Source organism: Cetorhinus maximus, chromosome 21 (genome assembly GCF_964194155.1).
Source record: "Cetorhinus maximus chromosome 21, sCetMax3.hap1.1, whole genome shotgun sequence".
NCBI classification, from domain to species: domain Eukaryota; kingdom Metazoa; phylum Chordata; class Chondrichthyes; order Lamniformes; family Cetorhinidae; genus Cetorhinus; species Cetorhinus maximus.
The window spans coordinates 71,068,007-71,091,380 of record NC_135899.1 but is presented as its reverse complement, the minus strand read 5'-3'; the positions used below and the strand labels follow the sequence as shown (position 1 = coordinate 71,091,380).

General features: G+C 45.2%; 1 protein-coding gene across 1 annotated transcript in view; it reads left to right on the top strand.

The window, feature by feature from the left end:
- The first annotated feature begins 11,560 nt into the window (after positions 1-11,560).
- LOC144695978 (ammonium transporter Rh type A-like) overlaps positions 11,561-23,374 on the top strand; it is a 37,661-nt gene continuing 25,847 nt past the window's right edge. Inside the window, exons 1-2 of the mRNA XM_078567117.1 lie at positions 11,561-11,823; positions 14,391-14,577. Of these exons, the coding sequence (XP_078423243.1) occupies positions 11,682-11,823; positions 14,391-14,577 (329 nt within the window). The 5' untranslated portion in view covers positions 11,561-11,681. The remainder of the gene's footprint in view (positions 11,824-14,390; positions 14,578-23,374) is intronic.

Here is a 23,374-nt window from a genome sequence, read left to right as displayed (position 1 = left end):
AAGAAGGTGGGGAGGGTGTGGAGGAAGCAGAAGAACCTGGCATTGCTAAGGATGTGAACCATTTGTTGATAATGCATTTTGGTCCCTAGCAATCAGGCAGGAGGAAGGTTGGCTACCAGGGACTGGGGAGAGATTGACCATTGCAGTACGTGAGAGAGAAAGAGATTCCGAGAGCAGGGGGATGGTCAAAGGCTTCCTTGGAAGGCCGGGCTGGGGGAGGGGAAGTGAGGGACTCATGTTCCTCCTGGCCCAGAAGGAGTACTGGAAAAAACACTTACCTTGTGGAGTTAACAGCTTAAGCCTCCCTTCCACCATTGGGTTTCCCAATGAAAATCCATGTAGCAGCAGTGAATTTTACATTGGGCTTCCAACTGCACTACTGGAAGCTCTCTCGTGGAATACTCAAAAGCCATGACATTGGTTGTCAAAAAAGGAGGTGGGATCACATGTGTGGCGTGTTGTGGGTGTGTTCCCCATATTTAAGTCTTGAAGACCCTCCCCCAATCCTATCCCATCTGTCATAGAGGTGTTCATATCATGGCCAACAGTTCCAATAGGCTCCTTCTGTGCTGTAAACTTTCATAGTTTTACAGAAGTTTTGCCATGTAAAATTGCAAGGAGGCAGCAGAGCAGTATGAAGAACTGTGGAAGAATACTTGAGTGTTAAAGAGGAGTTAGCAAAAGAAGGAAACATTGAAAACTGTACACCATATAGTCATCACAAGAATGGCTATGATGAAAGAGACCAGAGCTGGATGTGTTTTAGCTTTCTGAGAGGGGGGAGGTTTAAGCTCATGAAGTAGATCCTGATGTTTTCAGGAAAAGTTTTCTGTCTGCTGTTTAAAACAAAATTGTGTATGCTTGCATTATGACAACTGATCAACAAAAAAGAATTTTTTAAAATCTCGACTGATTTTACACAATTTATATTACGGCAAATCAAAATGGTTCAGAATAAGTTATTTTCAAATTTTAATATTGATTTAAACTGATCATTAGTTGCTTTTAAGTGAATAGATCTATATTATTACCGCTTGATGTACATTGATTGGTGTGTGGAGTAAGTTTTCTTTGATGTTTGTCTGCCTTCACTATTTGCTTTACTTAAAATCTATTTGAACAAACTGGCTCATAATCTTAACTATTGTCCGTGAAATACCTGCACACTTAATTGTTGTCCCACAGTCACCTCATGTAGGCTGGTTTACGCTACAGAACTGTTGGAAGCAGACATTTTGGGTAGAACTCTTGTTTCCTGTGACATCAAGAATGGAGAGTTCTACCCACAATGCAGTTTCCAATTCATGATGTTACTGATATGGAATTTTATGAATATCACAGGAGGAGACATTTGGCATTTAAAGGTCTGCTGCCAATAACCAACAGATTTATAGCACAAAATGGGGCAACGAGAGGTAACTATGAGACACAGGGCTGAATTCTCACTTGGGCCGGTTCCACCACTGGAGGAGAGTCAGAATGGGACTTCTGCTCACTGTGATGGCCATTTTCCTGGGTTGGGAATACAGGGTGGACTCAAAGTGGGAACGCCACTACAGAGAGAACACTGGCCACTGCCATGGAGGGTGAAGTGGTTAAGCTCCAGCAAGACGTCCACTGCAGGGCCTGAAAAGATGTGTGCCCAAATTTAAAGGGACTCCAGAGAACCCCAAAAAGTCAGTGACTTCAAACAAAAGTGAGGAAGAGGATCCCACTTCGAGGACTTCTTCTAAAATTTAGGGAAGTGAGCACATTGCCACTGCCCCAGGATTTGCTGCCACTCCTCGCCTGCTGGTCACAGAGTTGGCAACAGCTGAGGCAGAGAAATTCATTACCTGTCTGGGTTCCTCCCCACCATTATTTAAATGGAGTATGGTGAGCTCCCTGGATCCCTGCAGTGAGGCTGGGATTTACAGTATCACTGGCAGGGGTGAGGAAACATCGATAGGCGTCTTTGTCCAAATCTCTTTGATTTTCCATCAATATTTCATCCAAATTTTCAGTGACACAGCAAAGAAATATCAAAACTACTTTTATTTGTTTGTTCTTCAATTCTTTTCCTGGAACCCTTTCTTTCTTCAAAGCAAGGCTTTAGTTCCCTTAATGTCAGGGCTTTCCAGTACACCTTTCATGAAATCCATCCATCCCTGCAACAGATGTCACCAGCAACTCTGTCCCAGTGAAAAATCTACCCTTGTCGAATCCATACCTCTGCAAAATTTCCACTCCCCACAAAGAATTCACCCAAGTACCATGGCCCATTCCTTGTGAGTCCATCCTGTTACAATCTCTCCGTTGTGCATACATCCTAGTATGGGAGAGGGTGGCATAGTGGTAATGCCTCTCATAGATTCATAGACTCATAGACATTCACAGCACAGAAGGAGGCCATTCATCCATCGTGACTGTGCCAGTCAACAAAGATCTGACTACAGTAATCCCATTTTCCAGCGCTTGGTCCACTGTCCTGGAGGTTGTGGCAATGCAAGCGAATATTTAAATACATCTTAAATGTTAACAAGAGTTTCTGACTCAACCACACTTTCAGGCAGTGAGTTCCAGACTCCCATTACCCTCTGGGTGAAAATATTTCTCCTCAACTCCCCTCTTAGCCTTCAAACTCTTACCTTAAACCTATGCCCCTTGGTTATTGACCCATCTACTCAGGGAAAAAGTGTTTTCCTATCCACCCTATCTATGCCCCTCATAATCTTATACACCTCTATCAGGTCCCCTCTCAACCTTCGTTGCTCCAAGGAAAACAACCCCAGCCTATCCAATATTTCCCCATAGCTCAGACCCTCTAGCCCAGACAGCATCCAGACATCTCCTCTTCACCCTCTCCAGTGCAATCACATCCTTCCTATAATGTGGTGACCAGAACTGCACGCAGTACTCCAGTTGTGGCCTAACCAGCATTTTATACAGTTCCAGCATAACCTCCCTGCTCTTGTATTCTATCCCTCAGCTAATAAAGGCAAGTATCCCATATGCCTTCTTAACCACCTTATCTACCTGCCCTGCTACCTTCAGGGATCTACGGATATGCACACCAAGGTCCCTCTGATCTTCAGTACTTTCCAGGGTCCTACCATTCATAATGTAATCCCTTGGCTTGTATGCCTCCCCAAGTGCATTACCTCACACTTTTCCAGATTGAATTCCATTTGCCACTGCTCTACGCACTTGACCAGTCCATTGTTATCCCCCTGCAGTTTACAGCTATCCTCTTCACTATTTACCACCCTACCAATTTTCGTGTCATCCGTGAACTTCTTGATCATACCCACTAAATTTAAGTCCAAATCATTTGTATACACCTCAAAGAGCAAGGGCCCCAGCACCGAGCCCTGCAGAACCCCACTGGAAATAGACTTCCAGTCACAGAAACATCCCTCTACCATCACCCTCTGCTTCCTGCCTCTCAGCCAATTTTGGATCCAACGTGCCACTTTGCCTTGGATCCCATGGGCTCTTCCTTTCTTGACCAGTCTGCCATGAGGGACCTTATCAAAAGCCTTGCTAAAGTCCATGTAGTCCACATCAAATGCATTACCCTCATCAACACTCCTGGTTACCTCCTCAAAAAATTCGATCAAATTTGTTAAACATGACCTTCCCTTAACAAATCCATGCTGACTATCCATGATTAATCCATGTCTCTCCAAGTGCAGATATATTCTGTCCCTCTTAATTATTTCCAGTAACTTCCCCACCACTGAGGTTAGACTGACTGGCCTGTAATTTCCTGGTCTATCCCTTCCCGCCTTTTTTAGTAATGGGACAACGTTAGCAGTGACATCTTCCCCTGGCACCTCAGCTGTGGCCAGAGAGGATCGGAAAATTACTGCCAGGACTCCAATATCTCTTCCCTTGCCTCCCTCAACAGCCTGGGATACATCTCATCCGGGCCTGTGATATATCCACTTTTAAGGCCGCTAAACCCGCTAGTACCTCCTCTCTCTCTATGTTAATTTCCTCTAGTATTTCGCAGTCCTCCACCCTGATGCCTATACCTACGTCATCCTTTTCCATTGTGAAGACCGACGCAAAGTATTGATTGAGGACTGTACCCATGTCTTCTGGGTCCACACACAGATTACCTTTATGGTCTCTAATTGGCCCTACTCTTTCCCTAGTTATTCTCTTGCTCTTTATAAATTAAAAAAAAATCCTTTGGGTTTTCCTTTATTCTACCCTCCAATGCTTTCTCATGCACTTTCTTATCTTTCCTAATTTCTTTTTTAAGTTCCCCTCTGCACTTTTTATACTCCTCGAAGGGCTTTGCCGTATTGAGCCCTCTGTATCTGCCATTAGCTTCTCTTTTATTCTTAATCCTAACCTTTATGTCCCTTGACATGCAGGGTTCTCCGGACTTGGTCCCCTCCTTTGTCCTCACGGTATCATGTTTGCCCTGTACCCTCGACATTTCCTCCTTGAATGCCTCCCACTGCTCTGACAGTTTTATCTTCAAGTAGTTCCTTCCAGTCCACTTGGGCCAAATCATATCTCATCTTAGTAAAATTAGCCTTTCCCCAGTTATTCCCGGTCCAACCTTATCCTTTTCCATAACTATCCTAAATCTAACTGAGTTATGGTCACTATCTCCAAAATGCTCCTCAACTGATACGCCTTTCACCTGCCTGGGCTCCTTTCCAAATATTAGATCCAGAACTGCCCCCTCCCTTATTAGGCTTTCTACATACTGGCTAAACAAGTTCTCCTGGATGCAACTTAAGAATTTTGCTGCTCCCTCCCTACCTTGCACACAAAAACTATCCTAGTTAATATTTGGATAGTTAAAATCCCCTACTATCACTGCCCTATTATTCTCAAATTTCTCTGAAATTTGATTACATATTTGATCCTCTATCTCTCCCTGATTGTTTGGGGGCCTATAGTACACACCCAACAGCATGTTTGCCCCTTTTGTGTTTTTTACTTCTATCCATATGGCCTCATTTGATGATCCTTCCAAGATATCATCCCTCCTCACTGCTATAATTGATTCCTTGATCAATATTGTGACCCCCCACCCTCCTCTTCTATCCCTCTCTATCTTGTCTGAATACCCTATAACCAGGAATGTTGAGCTGCCAATCCTGCCTTTCTTTTAGCCAAGTCTCGGTCACAGCTATGATATAATTCTCCCATGTGCTTATCTGTGCCCTCAGCTCGTCTGTCTTATTCCTCAGGCTCCTTGCGTTAAAATATACTCCATTTAGCCTTGCTAAACTAATTTCTTTCTTATCTAGCCTATGTTTCCTCTGCCTTCCAGATTCATTTACTAGCGTTTTAACTTCTAATTCCATTTCAGCTTCTGTCCCCTCTGAACATGATCCCAATCCTCTTGCCAATTTAGTTTAAATCTGCCCCAACAGCATTAGCAAACCTCCTTGTGAGGATGTTGGTCCCATTCCTATTCAGATGTAACCCATCCAACTTGTACTGGTCCCAATGTCGCAGGAATCTAAAGCCCTCCCTCCTGCACCATCTCTCCAACCACGCATTCATCTGCTCTATCCTTCCATTCCTATATTCGCTATTGCATGGCACCAGGATTAATCCAGAGATTACTACCTTTGAAGTCCTGCTTTTCAATTTCCGACCTAACTCCATAAAGTTAACTTGCAGAACCTAATTTCCCTTTCTTCCTATGTCATTGGTCCCAACATGAATCACGACCTCTGGTTGTTCACCCTCCCCCTTCAGAATGCCCTGTAGTCATTCCATAACATCCTTGACCCTGGCACCTGGGAGGCTACATACCATCCTGAAGTCATGTCTATGGCCACAGAAGTGCCTGTCTACTCCCCTCACTAATGAATCCACTACCACTATTTCCCTTCCAAACTTTTTCTCCCCTCTCTGAGTAGCTGGACCACCCACAGTGCCATGGCCTTTGCTCTGGTTGGCCTGCACAGAGTAACCGTCACTCTCACCATTTTCCAAGGCAGAAAAATGGTTTGTGAGCGAGATACACTCAGGGATTCGCTCACTACTTGCCTGGTCCCTTTCTTCTGTCTGGCAGTCACCCATTCCCTCTCTGCTTGCACTTTCTTAAGCTGCGGGGTGACCACATCCTGAAACGTGCTATCCACGAACCTCTCAGCCTCATGGATGCACCATAGTGTCCCCAGCTGCTGCTCAAGCTCCAAAACCTGGAGCTCGCTCCAGTCAGAGGCACACATGGTCATCCAAACCACCAGGAGTGTCTAGGATTTCCCACATAGCGCAGGATGTGCGAATCACGGGACTGAGCTCCCCAGACATATCTTAACTAAATAGAATATGGACCCTTGCTTTTATTTTACCCTTACTCCCAATTGAGTATAAACTAGGTGCTAGATCCTCTAGATAGACTAGATCCTCTGGGTGTTGCTGACTGCCTGCCCCAGGGTTCTCCTCTCGCACTCTCCTCTAGGTGCTGCTGACTGCCTGTCCCAGGGTCCTCCTCTCGCACTCTCCACTAGATAATTAATCCAGAGGCCCAGTCTAATGCTTTGGGGACATAGGTTCAAATCCCACTATGGTGGAATTTGAATTCAGCTAATAAACCTGGAACATAAAGCTAGACTCAGTGATGGTGACCATGAAACTATCATCAATTATCGTAAAAACCCATTTGGTTCACTAATGCCCTTTAGGAAAGAAATCTGCCACCCTTAGCTGGCCTGGCCTACATGTGACTCCAGACCCACAGCAATGTGATTGACTCTTAATTGTCCTCTGAAATGACTTAGCAAGGGGCAGAATGTTGGCGTGCAGGGGTGGGCCCTGCACGCACGTGCGTAAAATGACGCGTGGTGATGTCGGGCGAGCATCCCGACATCACCACCTGCCATCACGATATTTCGTTGGGCAGAAGCGCGATGCTCTCCGATGCACACCCACCATTAATTAATGGGCCACTTCAGGCCCTTGAGGCGCCAATCGACTGTGATTTTTCAGTGCCCATGCGATCTTCGGGTTGGTGCATTTGTGCAACGGGCAGGCGGGTAGGACACATTTGTATAAACCTCATCTACGGGCGGGTCAAGAGGGCTCAGTGAGGTGCTCTGTCAAATATTGATGTTTCAAAGTTACTGATACTTGCCTGTATGATCTGCAATACTTCAAAACGCATACCAGCTGCATGGTCTGGACTCACAACCTTCAGGTCAGCACTCTGCAGTGAGGAATCTTTTCTGGGCCTGCAGGTTTCAGGAAGCCCTCCCTTAGCCTGGGAATGGGAGCTGAACTCTCCACTGGAGGCACCTCCTCTGAGGAGGAAGGGAGGGCTAGAAGGGGGAGGTGGTCAGGAGTGCACATTCAGCCTCCAGGGGAGCCACCTTTGGGAGGTCAGGTGCAGGTGCAAGGGGTGCAGAGCCAAGAGGTAGTCCAAGGTGAAAGGGGCCGCAGAAAGTGCCACCATCCTGTTGCCAGGGTATACAGGCGGCAAAGTGTCTACCTCAATATGTCTGAGGTGCAGTGCCGAAGGAAGCTCCATCTCTCAAGGGAGACAGTCAACTATATCTGTCAGATGATTTGGCTTGAGATCTCCGCGAACTGTGTGAGTGGACAACCCATGCCAGCAGCTCTGAAGGTCACGGCTGCCCTCAACTTCTATACATCTGGCTCCTTCCAAGGGTTGGTGGGTGATCTTTGCGGTGTCTTCCAATCAGCTGTACATACTTGTGTCAAGCAGGTTACAGATGCTCTGTTCAGACGGGCATTGACCTTCATCCTCTACTGTTGGGACCAGGCAAGCCAAACACAGCGAGCCAGAGGCTTCGCGGCCATTGCTGGCTTCCCCCGCGTCCAGGGTGCTATAGACTGTACACATGTGGCCATCAAGGCGCCAGCAGGTGAGCCCGGTGCCTTCGTCAACAGGAAGGGCTTCCACTCCATGAACGTGCAGATAGTGTGTGATCACAGGATGCAGATTCTGCAAGTCTGTGCAAGGTACCCAGGTAGCTCCCACAATGCCTACATCCTCAGACACTCCCAGGTGCCGGGGCTCTTCAGTGCTCCAGCCCGGCTGGATGGATGGTTGCTGGGTGACAAGGGCTATCCCCTCAGAAGGTGGTGCTTGACGCCTCTCCGCCATCCAAGAACAGAAGCTGAGCAGCGCTACAATAGGAGCCAGGCCACCACAAGGGCTGTGGTGGGGAGAGCCATTGGTCTTCTCAAGATGCACTTCTGATGCCTGGACCACTCAGGGGGTGCACTCCAGTACCCCCCAGATGGTGTATCACTGATAGTGGTTGCATGCTGCACTTTCCACAATCTTGCGCTGGAAAGGGGGGACGCTGTAGATGATGAAGACGTAGATGCATTGGCCACGGATGCAAACGATGAGTCCAACGGTGAGTCTGAGGATGAGCACGCGCAAATTCTGAGGGGGTAGACGCTGACCCGGGCATACTCCAGGGAGGCAGGGACACCCGGGAGGCTTTAATCCAATGATCCTTCAGCTAGCACACCATATATGGACCTCCAGGGCAAGCCTGGGCTGTATGCTCCATATTCGAGACCTTAGTGCAAAATCTGCCTGGTTAGGAACATTAACTAAGGTCCTTGTTAATAAAGCTGAATGTCCCACAAAGCGTTCGTTACATTGCTGGAAACCTGCGGAACAAAAGAGGCACCCTCAGCCATGGTGACATATCTCAATTTAATATTGCAACCAAAGAAACTTAATGAAACAAAATGAAAAAGGTGTTAAAGATCACACAAACTCATAAAGACCTCATTGCAGGCCAACACAAAAGCACCAGTGATAAACCCATGATGTGCCTAAGGTGCCTTATGTTTACGTTTTCGGGTGCTACATCTTGGTGCTGACCCCTCGCTGGGAGTGGTATCTGAGACAGCCTGCTGACTCTGCTGTCCTGTTGGCTTCAATGACCTTGGCGGTCATCCTCTGGCCCGTGGAGCCTGTGCTGGCCCCGACTGGGAGGGAGCTGCCAGTTCCACACCTGGCAACTCCCCAGTCGCCACAGCCTCACTGGATGATACGGTCACTGGGAGAGGGGCAGAGGAGCTGCCGCCCTCATCTGGAGCGCCCTGAGAGGTGCCCGCAGAGACGACAGGCAGCTGCTGCGCTGATGTGAGGTCGCTTTGGACCTCCCTGCTCACCGTGGATGGATGGGCACCGAGCTGGGAAACTTGGTGCCCAGACCATCTCCCACACTGGCACTGACCAGCTGAGGTTAATGCCGATGTGAGGGCTTGCTGGTCTGAGCACATCCCTAGGAAGCCCTGATTGGTCTTCTGGAGGAGCCTCTCCATGAGAGTTGCCACTCTCTCCATGGAGGATGCATGGTACTCGGACATGAGGCTCATTGCTTTGGCGATAGTCTGCGTAGACTCCTCCACCACGGACACCAAGCCAAGCATAGCCTCATGTATCTCCCCCAGATGCTCCCGCACACCCGGCCACATTTCCTGCACCTGCTGCATTGTGAACAATTCCAGAGGCACATTATCAGCCACTGACTGAGCATGTGCCTGGTCCCCTGCAGTCCTCTGACTGCACTCTCTGTCTCTGCCAGCTCCTCCAGTGACTGTGAAGTGCCTTCACCGCTGTGCCCCGGGACATTAGCCGATGTTCTAATTCCCACTGAAGTGCTAGTAACTGCGCTGGTGCCTGCCTGGCAGAGATGGTGTGACGCTGGTGAGACTTCAGGGCCCTCAGGTGTGAGAAGGGGCCTCTGCTGCTCCTCCTCCTGGCCCTGCTCCGCTGATGCTGAAAGAAAGAACAAGGTCATTGGATCAGTTAACGTGGAGACAATGTCAATGTGCATCCCTGTCCCCTGGGTCAATATGCGCTCATCCTTCCATAAGCAATGGTTAAGCCATGTTGCAAACTTCAATCACTGAACATTCAGCACTGCCATGGCTGCTGGGAGAACAATGGTGACCTCACTGCTGGGCAAACATACCTGCCCATGGCACCCCAGCCTCACCAACACCGTTGGACCTGGGCACATGGCACCTCTCCAAATCCAGGGCCTCCTACTCGAAGTGGCTGAGAATCGCCAACTGTGCCAGGCCGCCGCTAGTCCTCACCCTCTCGGTGGCATTATGTGCATTCTTCTCCTGAAAAGGAGAGAAGAGTATCGATTAATGCTACTTGTGCCTGGACTCTCTTCACGGACGGCCCACCCCAACCAGAGTGGGACATTGCAGGGCTCCAGTACCTCCTCACCCCGCTGCTGCCGAACACTCACACAAAGATGCTAGGCCTGTCCCCCCCCCTCCCTCCCCCCACCCCCCTTGGCCAAGTGCTGCCTACATCACATTAGGCACCACATGGTCTAACCTTACATAGCAAGGAGGCACAAGCACGTGGAGCGCAGAGGGCAGCAGATCGATCAGTGCCACGCTATCTTGAGGCTCCCCTTCCAGCATGTCATCACCCTGACTTTGACATGTCCTGGAGTTCCAGCACTGCGCCTAGGTGCAGATCCTCCAGGTTGCCCCCAAAACAGTAATGTGGGTCTCAGTGTGCCACATGCTGTGGGGACAGAACCCACCTCTTCACCATCCTGTCAGACTGATCTCGGCATGGGCAATGAATGTCTCGCTACATTTTAACATGTGCCTGCCCTTTGATGGTCTGGGCCTCAGAGTGGAAAGTTGCCAATGCTATTCATGCTGCTTATAAGCAGCTCTTCATCTGAGAGGGTGTGGAATCTCTCAGGGCGGATCAAGGGCCTGCAGCATCATCTTAAAGGGGAAGGCTGGAAGCATCAGGCCCTGAACAGAGGAGCATATTTTTGTGACAGGAAATTTGAGAAGCACACCCAGCAGCAGGAAATTGAACTTGATGAGGCCTGGAAGGCTCAAAAATCTCGAGACTCGAAAAATTTCAGCCAGACCCATTTCCACCTTTCCAGCAGTTAAGGATCCCTTTAAATATTGCCAAACGTGGCCACCTCCCTGTGTTGAGGAGGTAGTGGTGGTGGTGCTGATAGACATGAAAAAGGCATTGGGGGTCCAAACAGCATCAGCTGATCGTTCAAATATTTTAATTAAGTCCCTGCATATTTCCTTTGGGATCCTTGGATGTTTAGATTGGAATGGGCAGACCTCCAGCAGTTAGTTGTCATTTTTTTGGTTCATTCCCAGCCTGTTTACATCTAAAAATGGGGCAGCAGTAAGAGGAAAATCCTTTCCAATGCTTGTTGGGCTTTGAGGTTTATACGAAATGGGGGAACTTGCTGTTGGCTGCATGTGCCCGGAGGCAGCCCCTCACTTATTTCCATAAAAACCCGGTGGGTAATCAGGAAGATGGATAATTGCCACACAGATAATGGTCATTACCAAACTCATTATCGAATAAAATGTAGCAACAAATGTAATTGCAGATTAAAGCCAATATTTAAATATAAATTTGCACCAAGAGATATTAAAGAAGACGATAAATGGTAAGTATAATTTGATGAAGCTCGGAAAGGGGATGGTAAAAATATTTTGCCTGCTAGTTGATCAGACTAATGTGGTTGGATAACTTTGCATCCTATTAAGACACAGCCCCTTGAAGATATAGGTGTGTCCAATGCATTTTATCTAATAGTAGCTTTTGCTTGTGACTGCGTAATAACAAACAGACAAATACGAGGACTTTATATTTAGTCATTTTATTGACATTTAATCGAAAGGAGAAAGTTCCTAAAATTTTTAGAAAAGTCATAATGTCTCAGAAGCTAGCTCCAAGCATCAGGATTAGCTTTCCTCTGTTGGCTCTGATTTTACAATGCACAATAATAGTATTATTTGCATTATTTATTGATTACCGTGGAGAAGGTCCAAAGAAATACATTGCCACATACCCAGGTAAGTGTGCATAAAACTATTTTCTGTAGCAATCAAAATGTTAAATGTGTGCTTTTTTTTTTAAAATAGTGCTGTTAATTCCCATCCAATAGGAAATGGATTGTGACTAACAAAATTAGTTCATGTAGGAACCTTCATAACAGTCGGGCATAGGAAACCTTCAACCACTCTGACCAGAAGGCAGTGCTCTAAAAGTCTGCAGCATTTTGTCTTCGGCCATCACTTAACCACTAACGGACTTTCAATACATTTTATTGAGCCTTCTATAAGTGAAGCTCATAGTAACAAAAATGTTCTCTACATCTGTAGGTGCATTATTGCAAGCTATTTCATAAAAGTCGAGAACAATTGCAAATTTTCTAGTGAAAACTGAGATGTTTGCATCAGAAATACAGGAAAAAATTAAAGGAGCTAGTTTATATTGCTCAGGGAAAAAGAAATAATTGTGAGCTGTGTAAAATGGTGCTCCCTGTTTTATACACATGACCGCTTTTTCATTGTGGATGAGGGAGAATTATAGTTTCAGAATGAAGGCAACAAATTGAAGACTAAGAGATTGAGAGTAACATTTCCTAAACTTCAGAACTGCCCGTCGAAGGTGCCACTCATGAGGATGATTAATGCACTGATGTCGCAATCTTATTATTATGTAATATTAGCAAAATTGAACTTTTTGGCATTTTCTATTTCCACTTATTCCCTTCCCTCTTTTTAAAAAAGTTTTCTTCCCCCTCCTGTAAGGTTTCTTTGCACTTCATAGCTTCTCTGACTGACAGTAAATGGTTCATCACAGGAGTATGTATGGTTCTCCCTCCAATTTCGCGCTACTTACTCTGGGGAATAACCCAAAGTCAATCTTCCCCTAATGTGCGGCCGAATCAATTTTTCATGTTCTGAATCATAGATGAAAACTTTGTCTTTATTTGTTACTTGGCAGAGCTTACTGGAGCAAAATTTCCTGCACCACCTCATTACTCATTTTCTTTATGGCCAGAATTTTACAGCCCCATCGTGGTGGGAACAGGGCTGTAAAATACGGCGAGCTTTTCTAAACTCCATTCATATCAGTGGGTCCATAAAATCCCACTGGCGTAAAACTCTGCCCCTATGTTTCTAGCATTAAAATGTAGAGCAATATATCTATTCTAGCAATAACTCTCAATTCACGATATTAATACATAAGGAAAATTGCATTTAAGCTGAATATGTTATTAATTTTTGAATTAAAATGTTACATTTGTGAAGTACCTGGGGATGTTTCCTTACATTAATTATTTAATCACCTTCAGTTTAGTCAAAGAAAACTATGATGTGTACAAATTAAATAGAGTGAGCAGTGATCTCCAATGACTGGAATTATTTATAAACTAGAGCACAAAGGTTAACTGCTATAGGGCGAAACACAGGAACCAAACCAAGCAACAAAAGTAAAATGCACAAGTGATTGTGTCTTAAACCTAGGAGTAAATGGAAACGTTTGAATGTTGTGTTCCGACTGTCCTTCTGATGCAATATGTTTGGGCAAGGATATAAAGATCAGTAGCTCACAGCAGCAACTCTTAAGATATGATAAAACCAAACCACCAGTTCCAGTGTCAAAATAACTGGGCGTTAAATTCTGACAGTGCTGATAAGGGAAACCCACAACTATTTCTTCTTAAAAGTCACTTTGGAATTCTATTGCGCTTAATTTTGGCTTTAAACTAAAACACACGACACAGGAAAACTTGGAAATTATGAAAGAAGTATTCATCCATATAGTTACCTCCCCTGTTGAATGTTGCTATTTACAATGTTACACGTTATTACTGTAAAAGTTTCACAGTTACATATCACCAAGTCACACTTCTTGGAAGCATTTCTGAGCACTTTACATGCAGGCAAACCCAACAGCCAATTTGCACAAGCAAAATCCAACAGTATGATGAATGTGTTTGTTTTGATGGTGTTGGTTGAGGGAGGAATGTTAACCAGGATATTGGGAGAACTCTATTCTGAATAGTGATATTGGAAATGTTAGTGTCCACCTGATATCAGGGATTGTGGAAGGTTAACAACACAAATTGTTTGCCATTGTAACAATTAACTTTGGTACTTACAGCATGTTCATATCACAATGAAATACAGATTCTGTATTAATTGGCATAGACTTTAGTGGCACTAGTTACCTCTAATCAGTTTGGTGGTGAAACCTGGGAACTGCATAAAGCAGATGTTAAAGTTCATGCTGGTTACCATGCACCTATACAGACTCACACAGTGCTTTGATGACCTCAGGAGGTCTCAAAAAGCATTATATCCAATGAAGTACTTTTGAAGTGCTGTAATGTAAGAAACCTATAGCTAGAGTACGGATTTATAGCTGGCTCTGAAACAAAATGACAATTAATTGAAGTTGTTACAAAGACAAAATATAATTACTATAGTGGAAGTGATAGCTCAATGGAGTAATATTGGGACACAACCAATTAAGTCATATGTTATTTTAGGTTATGATTTAATTCTCTTTCAATGATTAAAATTTCAGTTTTGACTGCAGTTCCCTTTTACTTTTATTTCAATAACAGTATTTCAAGATGTCAATACAATGGTCTTTCTTGGCTTTGGCTTCCTGGCTACATTCCTCAAGCGATATGGGCACAGCAGCATTGCCTTTACCATGCTCCTTGCAGCCTTTGCACTTCAGTGGGCCACGATCGTAGAAGGTTTGCTCTTTGACTTTAAGAACTTCAAGATACAAATAAGAATAATCAGGTAAAAATTTCTTGATACTTCATTATTAGAAAAGACCTTAAGCTCAATAGATAGATTGACTGAAGATGTTCACGTTCTGAACTACGTTTAGTGTTTTTCTCTAGTTTCATCTGTCGCCCTAAGTGAACTGCATTGGGATAGTAAATAATTCTGCCAGTTGTGGGATTACTTGAGAATGCAGCCACTTTGGAGAGCTCTTTCCCAGAGCTTCTTGGAGATTTGAATTTCCTTCGGCCAGAACTTTGCATTCCTAGGAGTTCAACTGTATTTAAGCTTGACAGGACTGTAAACCAAGATTGGCGGCTCAGGTCGAATTGCTAGCCAGGAAATGTATACTTGATACCTGAATAGATGCAAGGTTTATTAGATATTTATGATTGCAGATTTTGAAAAGAGTCATATGCTGGATCAACAGAGACTGACTTACAATAGGATCCTTATTAAAATGTCTTGAGCAGTTCCTTGGCTTATAGGTTTATCTTATAGGGCGGCTGTGCAATACACTAGGAACAAGTTGTTGTACCATTGAGTATATGTGCTCTGTTTGCTGCATGAGGATAGAATATATTAGCTATACTTTTTAGTATGATTACAATTAAAAAATGGAATAACCATGGCTTGGAATTTGCTGGTCTAATAACAACAAAGCTGTCAGCACTTGTCATTATTACACAATAAAACTGACACCAACTTTTGGCATCTCTACATGTGCAGTTAAATGCAAAGATCTAGATGTTGATTTCAATGATACCCTGCATCTCCACAAGCTGTGCTGATTCATCCTTTGCCAATGGAATCTAAACAGAGATCGCTATGATAGTTGGAATTTAGAGGTTACCCACAAGTCACACATTTATGGGCGAAATTTTACGGCAGTGGGATTTTATGCTCCCACTGAAGCCAATGAGGTTTAGAATGTCTCACTGCATTTTACGGCCCTGTCCACGCTGAAACGGGGCAGTAAAATTCTGCCCTATAAACTGATGAACCACCTCTTTGGCCTTGAAAATTAATTTTACAAGTGTGGATTCTCATTTCCTCAGAAGAAAAGTAACATTGCAGATTTTTTTTCAATTTTTGTTTTTAGATTCCCTGTGTTTCTCATCTATATTTCTCTTAATCCCAGGTGTATATCACAATCTTTATTTGACAGCTCGTAGAATGATTTAAATTTCATTTATATTTCCTGTTTTTTTAACTCCTGTTTTGAAGTCTAGATGCCTTTCTGAGGATTTTTCTGTCTGATTGGTTGAAGAGCTTCTGCTCTTGTGCCCTCCTCACAGATGTATACGGAGGTTATGCCATGCTGGGTAAAACACTTAAAAACTACAAATCCCAGAGGGCAAGTCCAAGAAAACTCTCTGAGCAATGCAAGGTGAATGGTGAAAGCCATTCCTTCACTGCTTATAGCAAAATCCAAACCATAGTGATCTATAAATTTAACAGTTGCATTTGTAATTCATGTGCCAAAGCTACCCGCCACTGGATTTAATTTGCCTCAGTTAAGATGCCTTATTTTTAGTTCTAGTCAATATCAAAATGGAGTGCATTAAAATAGTAAATCATTTAACTTCCTGCTGATGCATTCACATTACACGCAGCAGTGTTGCATCCATGATGGCTCATCCAATTAGTCATGTAACTTCCCATTACTGCCTCTTTGGGCTGTAAAGCAAAGCTGTGAGTCAGGACATGATTTAAACTTGCAGTTGGAGAGCAGTTTGACTCACAGCACTTGGTTTTACTCAGCCTGGTCAGCATGGTTGTTTCTTCTACTGCACTCTGGTCTGTGATAAAGAAATGATGATATTCAACATGAAGGAGTTTATACAACAAAAAAGTATCCCTAACCCTACTTCATAAACCACTAACTGGGTAATATGAACTGATGCCACTCATCATTACCTATGGTAGTTGGATTCAAAGAAACAGCTCAGATGGATGGCCATATGCTGATGATGTTTTAATCTCTACGGCACAGTATTATGTTAATGTGCTAATACATTGTAGTGTAATGTGGTTTTGCTCTCTTTAATAGTCATAATTGCCAGCAGAGGAGTAGAGTTAAGGTATTTAAACATAGAAACATAGAAACTAGGAGTAGGAGTAGGCCATTCAGCCCTCTGAGCCTGCTCCACCATTCAATATGACCATGGCTGATCCTCTATCTCAATGCCATATTCCTGCTTTCTCTCCATACCCCTTGATGCCCCTAATATCCAAAATATTATCAGTTTCTTTCTTGAATATACTCAGTGACTCGGCCTCCACAGCCTTCTATGGTAGAGAATTCCATAGGTTGACCACCCTCTGATTGAAGAAACTTTTCCTTATCTCATTCCTAGATGGCCTGCCTGTATCCTGAGACTGTGGCCCCTGGTTCTAGACCCCCCAATCAGGGGAAACAGCCTCTCTGCATCTAGTCTGTCTAGACCTGTTAGGATTTTATACGGTTCAATCATATCCCCTCTCATTCTTCCAAACTCTAGTGAATACAGGCCCAGTCGCACCAATCTCTCCTCATACTACAATCCTGCCTTCCCCGGTATCAGCCTAGTGAACCTTCGCTGCAATCCCTCTATGGCAAGCATATCCTTTCTTAGGTAGGGAGACCCAAACTGCATGCAATACTCCAGGTGTGGTCTCACCAAGGCCTAGTATAACTGCAGTAAGACGACCCTACTTCTGAATTCAAATCCTCTTGCAATGATACCATTTATCTTCCTAGTTGCTTGCTGCACCTGCCTCTTTACTTTCATTGACTGGTGTGCAAGGACTCCAGATCCCCTTGTACATCCACATTTCCCAATATATCACCATTTGAATAATACTCTGCCTTTCTGTTTTGCAATCCGAAGCACATAACTTCACATTTACCCATATTATACTGCATCTGCCACATGTTTGCCCACACACACAACTTGTTTAAGTCGCCCTGAAACCTCCTTGCACCCTCCTCACAACTCACAACCCCGCCTAGTTTTGTGTCATCAGCAAACTTGGAAATATTGCATCTGGTTTCCTCATCCAAGTCATTTTTATTTGTCATGAAAATCTGGGGCCCAAGCACTGATCCCTGCAGCACACCACTAGTCACCACCTGCCATCCGGAAAAAGACCAATTTATTCCCACTCTCTGTTTCTGGCTTGTCAATCAATTCTCAATCCATGCCAGTATATTAACCCTGATCTCATGTGCTTTAATTTTGCCCTCTCGCCTCTTATGTGGGACCTTATCAAAAGCCTTCTTGAAATCCAAATACACCATATCCATTGGTTCTCCCTTATCTATTCTATTAGTTGCATCCTCAAAAAACTCCAGTCGATTAGTTAAGCATGATTTCCCTTTCATAAACTCATGCTGATTTTGTCTAATCTCGTTAATGCTTTCCAAGTGTTCTGTTACCATGTCTTTTATAATAGACTCTAGCATTTTCCCCACTACTGATGTTAGGCTAACTTGTCTGTAATTCTCTGTTTTTTCTCTCCCTCCTTTTTTAAATAGTAGGGTTATATTTGCTACCCTCCAATCTGTAGGAGCTGTACCAGAGTCTATAGAGTTTTGGAAGATGACCACCAATGCATTCAATATTTCCAGGGCCTCTTCCTTTAGTATTCTGGGAATTAGATTATCAGGTCCTGGAGATTTTTCAGCCTTTAACCCCATTAAATTCTCTAGCACCATTTTTTTTACTAATACTGATTTTCTTCAATTCCTCCCTATCACTAGGCCCTTGGTTCCCTAATATTGCTGGGAAATTATTTGTGTCCTCTTTTGTGAAGACAGAACCAAAATATGCTTTCAAATCTTCTGCCATTTCTTTGTTCCCCATTATAATTTCCCTGGTTTCTGACTGTAAGGGGCCTACATTTGGCTTTGCTAATCTTTTTCTCTTCACATATTTATAGAAGCTTTTACAGTCAATTTTTATGTTCCCTGCAAGTTTACTCTCATACTCCATTTTCCCCTTCTTGATCAATCTTTTTGTCCACTTTTGCTGAATTCTAAACTGCTCCCAATCCTCAGGCTTGCTGTTTTTTCTGGCAATTTTATATGTCTCCTCTTTGGATCTAATACTACCCCTAATTTATTTTGTAATTCATGGTTAAGCCACCTTTCCTGTTTTATTTTTGCACCAGACAGAAATGAATAACTATTGTAATTCATGCATATGTTCCTTAAATATTAGCCATTGCCTATCCAGCGTCAACCCTTTTAGTATGGTTCCCCAATCCATCATTGCCAACTCACACCTCATACCCTCATAGTTCCCTTTATTTAGATTCAGGACCCTAGTTTCGGATTCAACTTCCTCATTCTTTATCTTAATGGACAATTCTTTATGGTCACTCTTCCTCAAGAGACCCTGCACAACAAGATTGTTAATTAATTCGTTCTCATTGCACAATACCCAGTCGAGGATAGCCTGCTCTCTAGTTGGTTCCCCAACGTATTGGTCTAAAAAACCATCATGTACACACTCCAGGAAATCCTCCTCCATAGTATTATTGCTAGTTTGGTTTGTTCAATCTATAGGTAGATGAAAGTCACCCGTGATTGTACGCTTATTGCATGCATCTCTAATTTCCTGTTTAATGCCTTCCCATTACATCTCCATTACTGTTTGGGGGCCTATAGACAACCCCCACCAATGTTTTCTGCCCTTTGGTGTTTCTTTTCTCCACCCAAACAGATTCCACATCATGATTTTCTGAGCCAATATCCTTCCTCACTATTGCATTGATTTCCTCCTTTACTAACAGTGCTACTCCACCTCCTTTCCCTATTGGTCTGTCCTTCCTTAATATTGAATGCCACTTGATGTTCAGTTTCCATCCTTAGTCACCCTGCAGCCATGTCTCCATAATTGCAACTATATCATAACCATTTAGATCTATTTGCGCTGTTAATTCATCTACCTTACTGCAAATGCTTCGCACATTAAAATACAATTTGCCACAAGCAAGGAGAGAAAAGCAGAGGATGAATTAACTCATATTACTGATGTACATGACTCATGTACATTACTCATGTACATTTCATGGTAGACAGTTTAGAATCATTGTGGCCAAAGCCACGTAGCAGCACATCATTTACCAAGTTTTGGTCAGGATGTAATGTTTAGTGAAAGGCAAAAATCAAAATAAATACAGAGATAAAAGTAAAGTGAGTAATTGCAGTAGGATGTGGACATTAAGAAATCAGCATGTACAAAGCTAGGAATTGGAGGGCAGAATTGTCCCAGATTTGCACTAAATGTGGTAGCAGGCGGGAAAAAGAATGTTTTACCCGTTGGCTGCAATGGTGGCTTTTCACGTCGTATTATCCCATTCCCACCTCTTCAATCCATGCTTTCCCGGGAAGCACGCCATTTCATTGGCGGGTGGCTTCCAATTTGCCTCGCCTCACCGCTCCTTCATGCTGTGCGCCATGTTTAAAGTGCAGCTGCGTGCACACCTCTCACTGCTACCAGCCCAGGCCAGAAGACTGCAGCCACCCGATTCAGTGATGCGTCCCTGGAATGCTTTTTGAATGCCGTGGATGCCCGGCGTGGTGTCCACTACCTCCACTCCGGCTTTTGGAGAGGTAGCAACATCACTGGTTTGGGAGGCAGTGATAGCGGTGGTCAGCGCCAACACCCTGCAAAAGAGGACAGCAACCCAGTTCCAAAAGGGGATGAATGATCTCCTCTGTTGCACTAGGGTAATTCACTCATCTCATCACTCTCAACTCACACACTCACAAACCCATCACACACCCACAGGGATCTCACACCTCAAGGGACGACACCACTAACTCTCACACACACCCTAACATCTCCATCAGGCTCATATCCTCTCAAGCTCATGTCCTCATCCTGTCCATGGCTCCGCTCACCAGACAAACATTCCACGTAGTGCCATGTGTCCGCTTCACACTCTCTCTATCTGTATTCACGCAGAAAAAGCTGGCTCACAACAGCAGGGAGTGGCCCCCATTAAGCCCCTCATACACTTTGAGGAGTGTGCCATTGCGCTGACTGGTGAGGATGTGGACCGTGCCTGTGGCAACGGTGAGGTTGGCGGTAAACACCCACATGAGGATCCTGCACCACATCATCCCTCCCTCAACGCAACTGTGAGTGCTCTCTCTCCTGCTTTTGTCTCTGCTGCCAAGCACTAATTATCTCTACGTTGGTTCACAGGGAGCTCTGCCAAGCAACTGACGTCCTCAGTCAGCCAGTCCCTCAGCTCTATCCAGGTCCTGTCCTCCAGCCAAGAGAACACCTCCTCCATTGAAGAGCTGGGAATAAGCAGGCTGGAAGACCCGTCACAGCGCTTACCCACACGCTCCGCCAATGCAGAGACACACACCTTGGTGGGACCTAGACCTAGAGCAGATTCAGGTTCACAATCTGGTGATCACCACACGGACACATGTCCACAGCAGGAGGAGGCAGGTTCAGCTGAGCTCCCCAGTATTTGGAGGACTGCTGAGGAAGAGGTATCTGCGAGGTCCGAGTCAGATGAAGAGCCTCTGGATTCGGCCTTCCAACTCATTGTGGAGAGTCAGCAGACAGCATGGGAACATCACACAGAGATGTTGAAAGCCCTCAGAGTGGCATGTGAGTTGAAGGAGCCTGCTCCCTGATGAAAAGGTGCCCACATGTGCACACATGGAAATCTCCATGGGGAGGATGGCAGAGGCCATGGAGACCCTGGTCCAGCAGAATACACAGACCTGCACTCCATCATGGTAGCCATGGGTGAGTTCCTGTAGTGGCAAAGCAAGAGGGAAACGGTGCACCTCGATGTCCCTCCAGGTGCTCCTTCCCCTCAAGAAGTCAGGCTGGAGCCCTCGGGCACCCGAAGAGAGGAGGAGCAGCAGCTGGACACCCCTGGGTCATCCACTCAGGAATCTCCAAGGCTGTCCTCTTCCCTTTGCCTGTGACCCCCCCACCTCATCCTCGTCCTCTGTTACTGCAGAAGGAGCAACTGGCCCACAGGAGGACAGCCAAAGTGAGCCAAAGTCTCCAGGGCCTCAGCACTCAGAGGACCCACACCAAAGTCATCAGAGGCAACAGGGCCAAACATTGCACAGGCTGTCTCCACCTGTGCTGAGGATGTCAGGGCAGCACCTAGAAGAAGTGGTGGGCCTTGAAAAGTTAAGAAATTCCGATCATAAGTGGTTGCACAGGCGAACACACTTTGTCACTTCATAAACTGAAAATATATTCACTTTCAATGGATAATGTATAATAGTGCCTTTCGGCTTCATTTATATGCTTCATGAGCACCACCATGCTCCCCAGCGGCATCCCATCACCCCCGGCCAGTTAGCCCACGAGTGATTCTGCAGGGAGAGGTGTGTGTGTGTGTGTGGAAGGGCCTTTTGGAGCCTCATGCAATCACTCTCTCAGCCACGTGGATCCTTCCTCCGTCACACTCACCTCACTGTCCTGAGCATTTTCAATGCTGCCTGCTGGGGTTCTCTTTCAGTTGTCCGTCTGAGCTGACCTGCATCTCCACCCACCCACTGGTCACACTCCCATGTAGCACCTGTTCCCACCCAACACGAGGCTACGCTAACTTTCGATTCTGCAAAATGGTACTGGTGAAGTGTGCCTTTAGGTTCCCCCGTGCTTTCTGCACCGCACCCCCACTCCATTCACCCATGTCCTTTCCCCCAACACTGTTGAACCCCCATCCTCCAGCATCACCTTCTCACCAACACCCCTACCAACCAGAACCTTTTTCTTTCTGGGATGTCCAGGTGAACGTGCACGTTCCATATCTTTCCAAGAACCCCCACCTCCATCACGTTGTCCTCCCCGAGCTCCTCTTCCCCATTCCCAGGGTCCGAGTCTGCCTCCAAGCCCCCACCAACCACCCTCACCGTCCTTTCTACCTCTGCCATTGCACCATCACCCTCCCACCCTACTGGCTCACTCTATTTCGCTCCCCAGGGAGCAGTCATCGACTCCACAGACACCTCCCTTGCAAGTTCACCCGGACATCCCAGCCCCACCACTTACTCATTCCTCCACCCATACTCCTTCCTCCACCCTTACTCCTTCCTCCACCCTTACCCCTTCCTCCACCCTTACCCCTTCCTCCACCCTTACCCCTTTCTCCCTCCGGACTCCATCCCCACCCCCCACCCTGCCACACCGAACTCCGGCAAGCAGGGCTTTTAATGATATGCAGATGTACTTAAAATGAATTTCCCAACATCCGGCAGCAGGAAAGGCGGACCGCCATTGATGGGTGGAGCAGATGATTGCAATCTGGTTTCATGACATCATGAAAACGACTTTTGGTCTTCCCGCCATATTGTCCCCTCATGCCCACCATGATGCCTGATGCCAACGGGCAAGGAAAATTCTGCCCAGAATATTTCTTACATCTTAAAATGTAAACATTTCCAGTGAAGTGCCAGAAATTCTGAAAAATTGTAGTATTCCTTTGGGTCGTAGGCATTTGTATTCCTGCTAAACTTGTACCTATGTACTTCAAAACAGTGAAACTGCAATCTTTAGTCTCAACCAGAACCACTTGATTAAACCTGGTACCATGCAAGCAAATTCTTTGCAGTTGGAAAATTTAAAGCTTGCCCTTGAAGTTGGTAAGTGGGAATACTTATAATTGGGAGAGTTTTAAGCAGAAAGGTGATACTTAATCAGAGTTAGAAATCTGTGCAGAGAATTTACAGGATATGCTGTCCATGGAGGGAGTTCAAAGGATGTATTCAGTATAGATGATTACAGTTGCCAGTCTAGCTTAGCTTTGAGGTGCCTTTCTCTTACAGTTCCTGTCT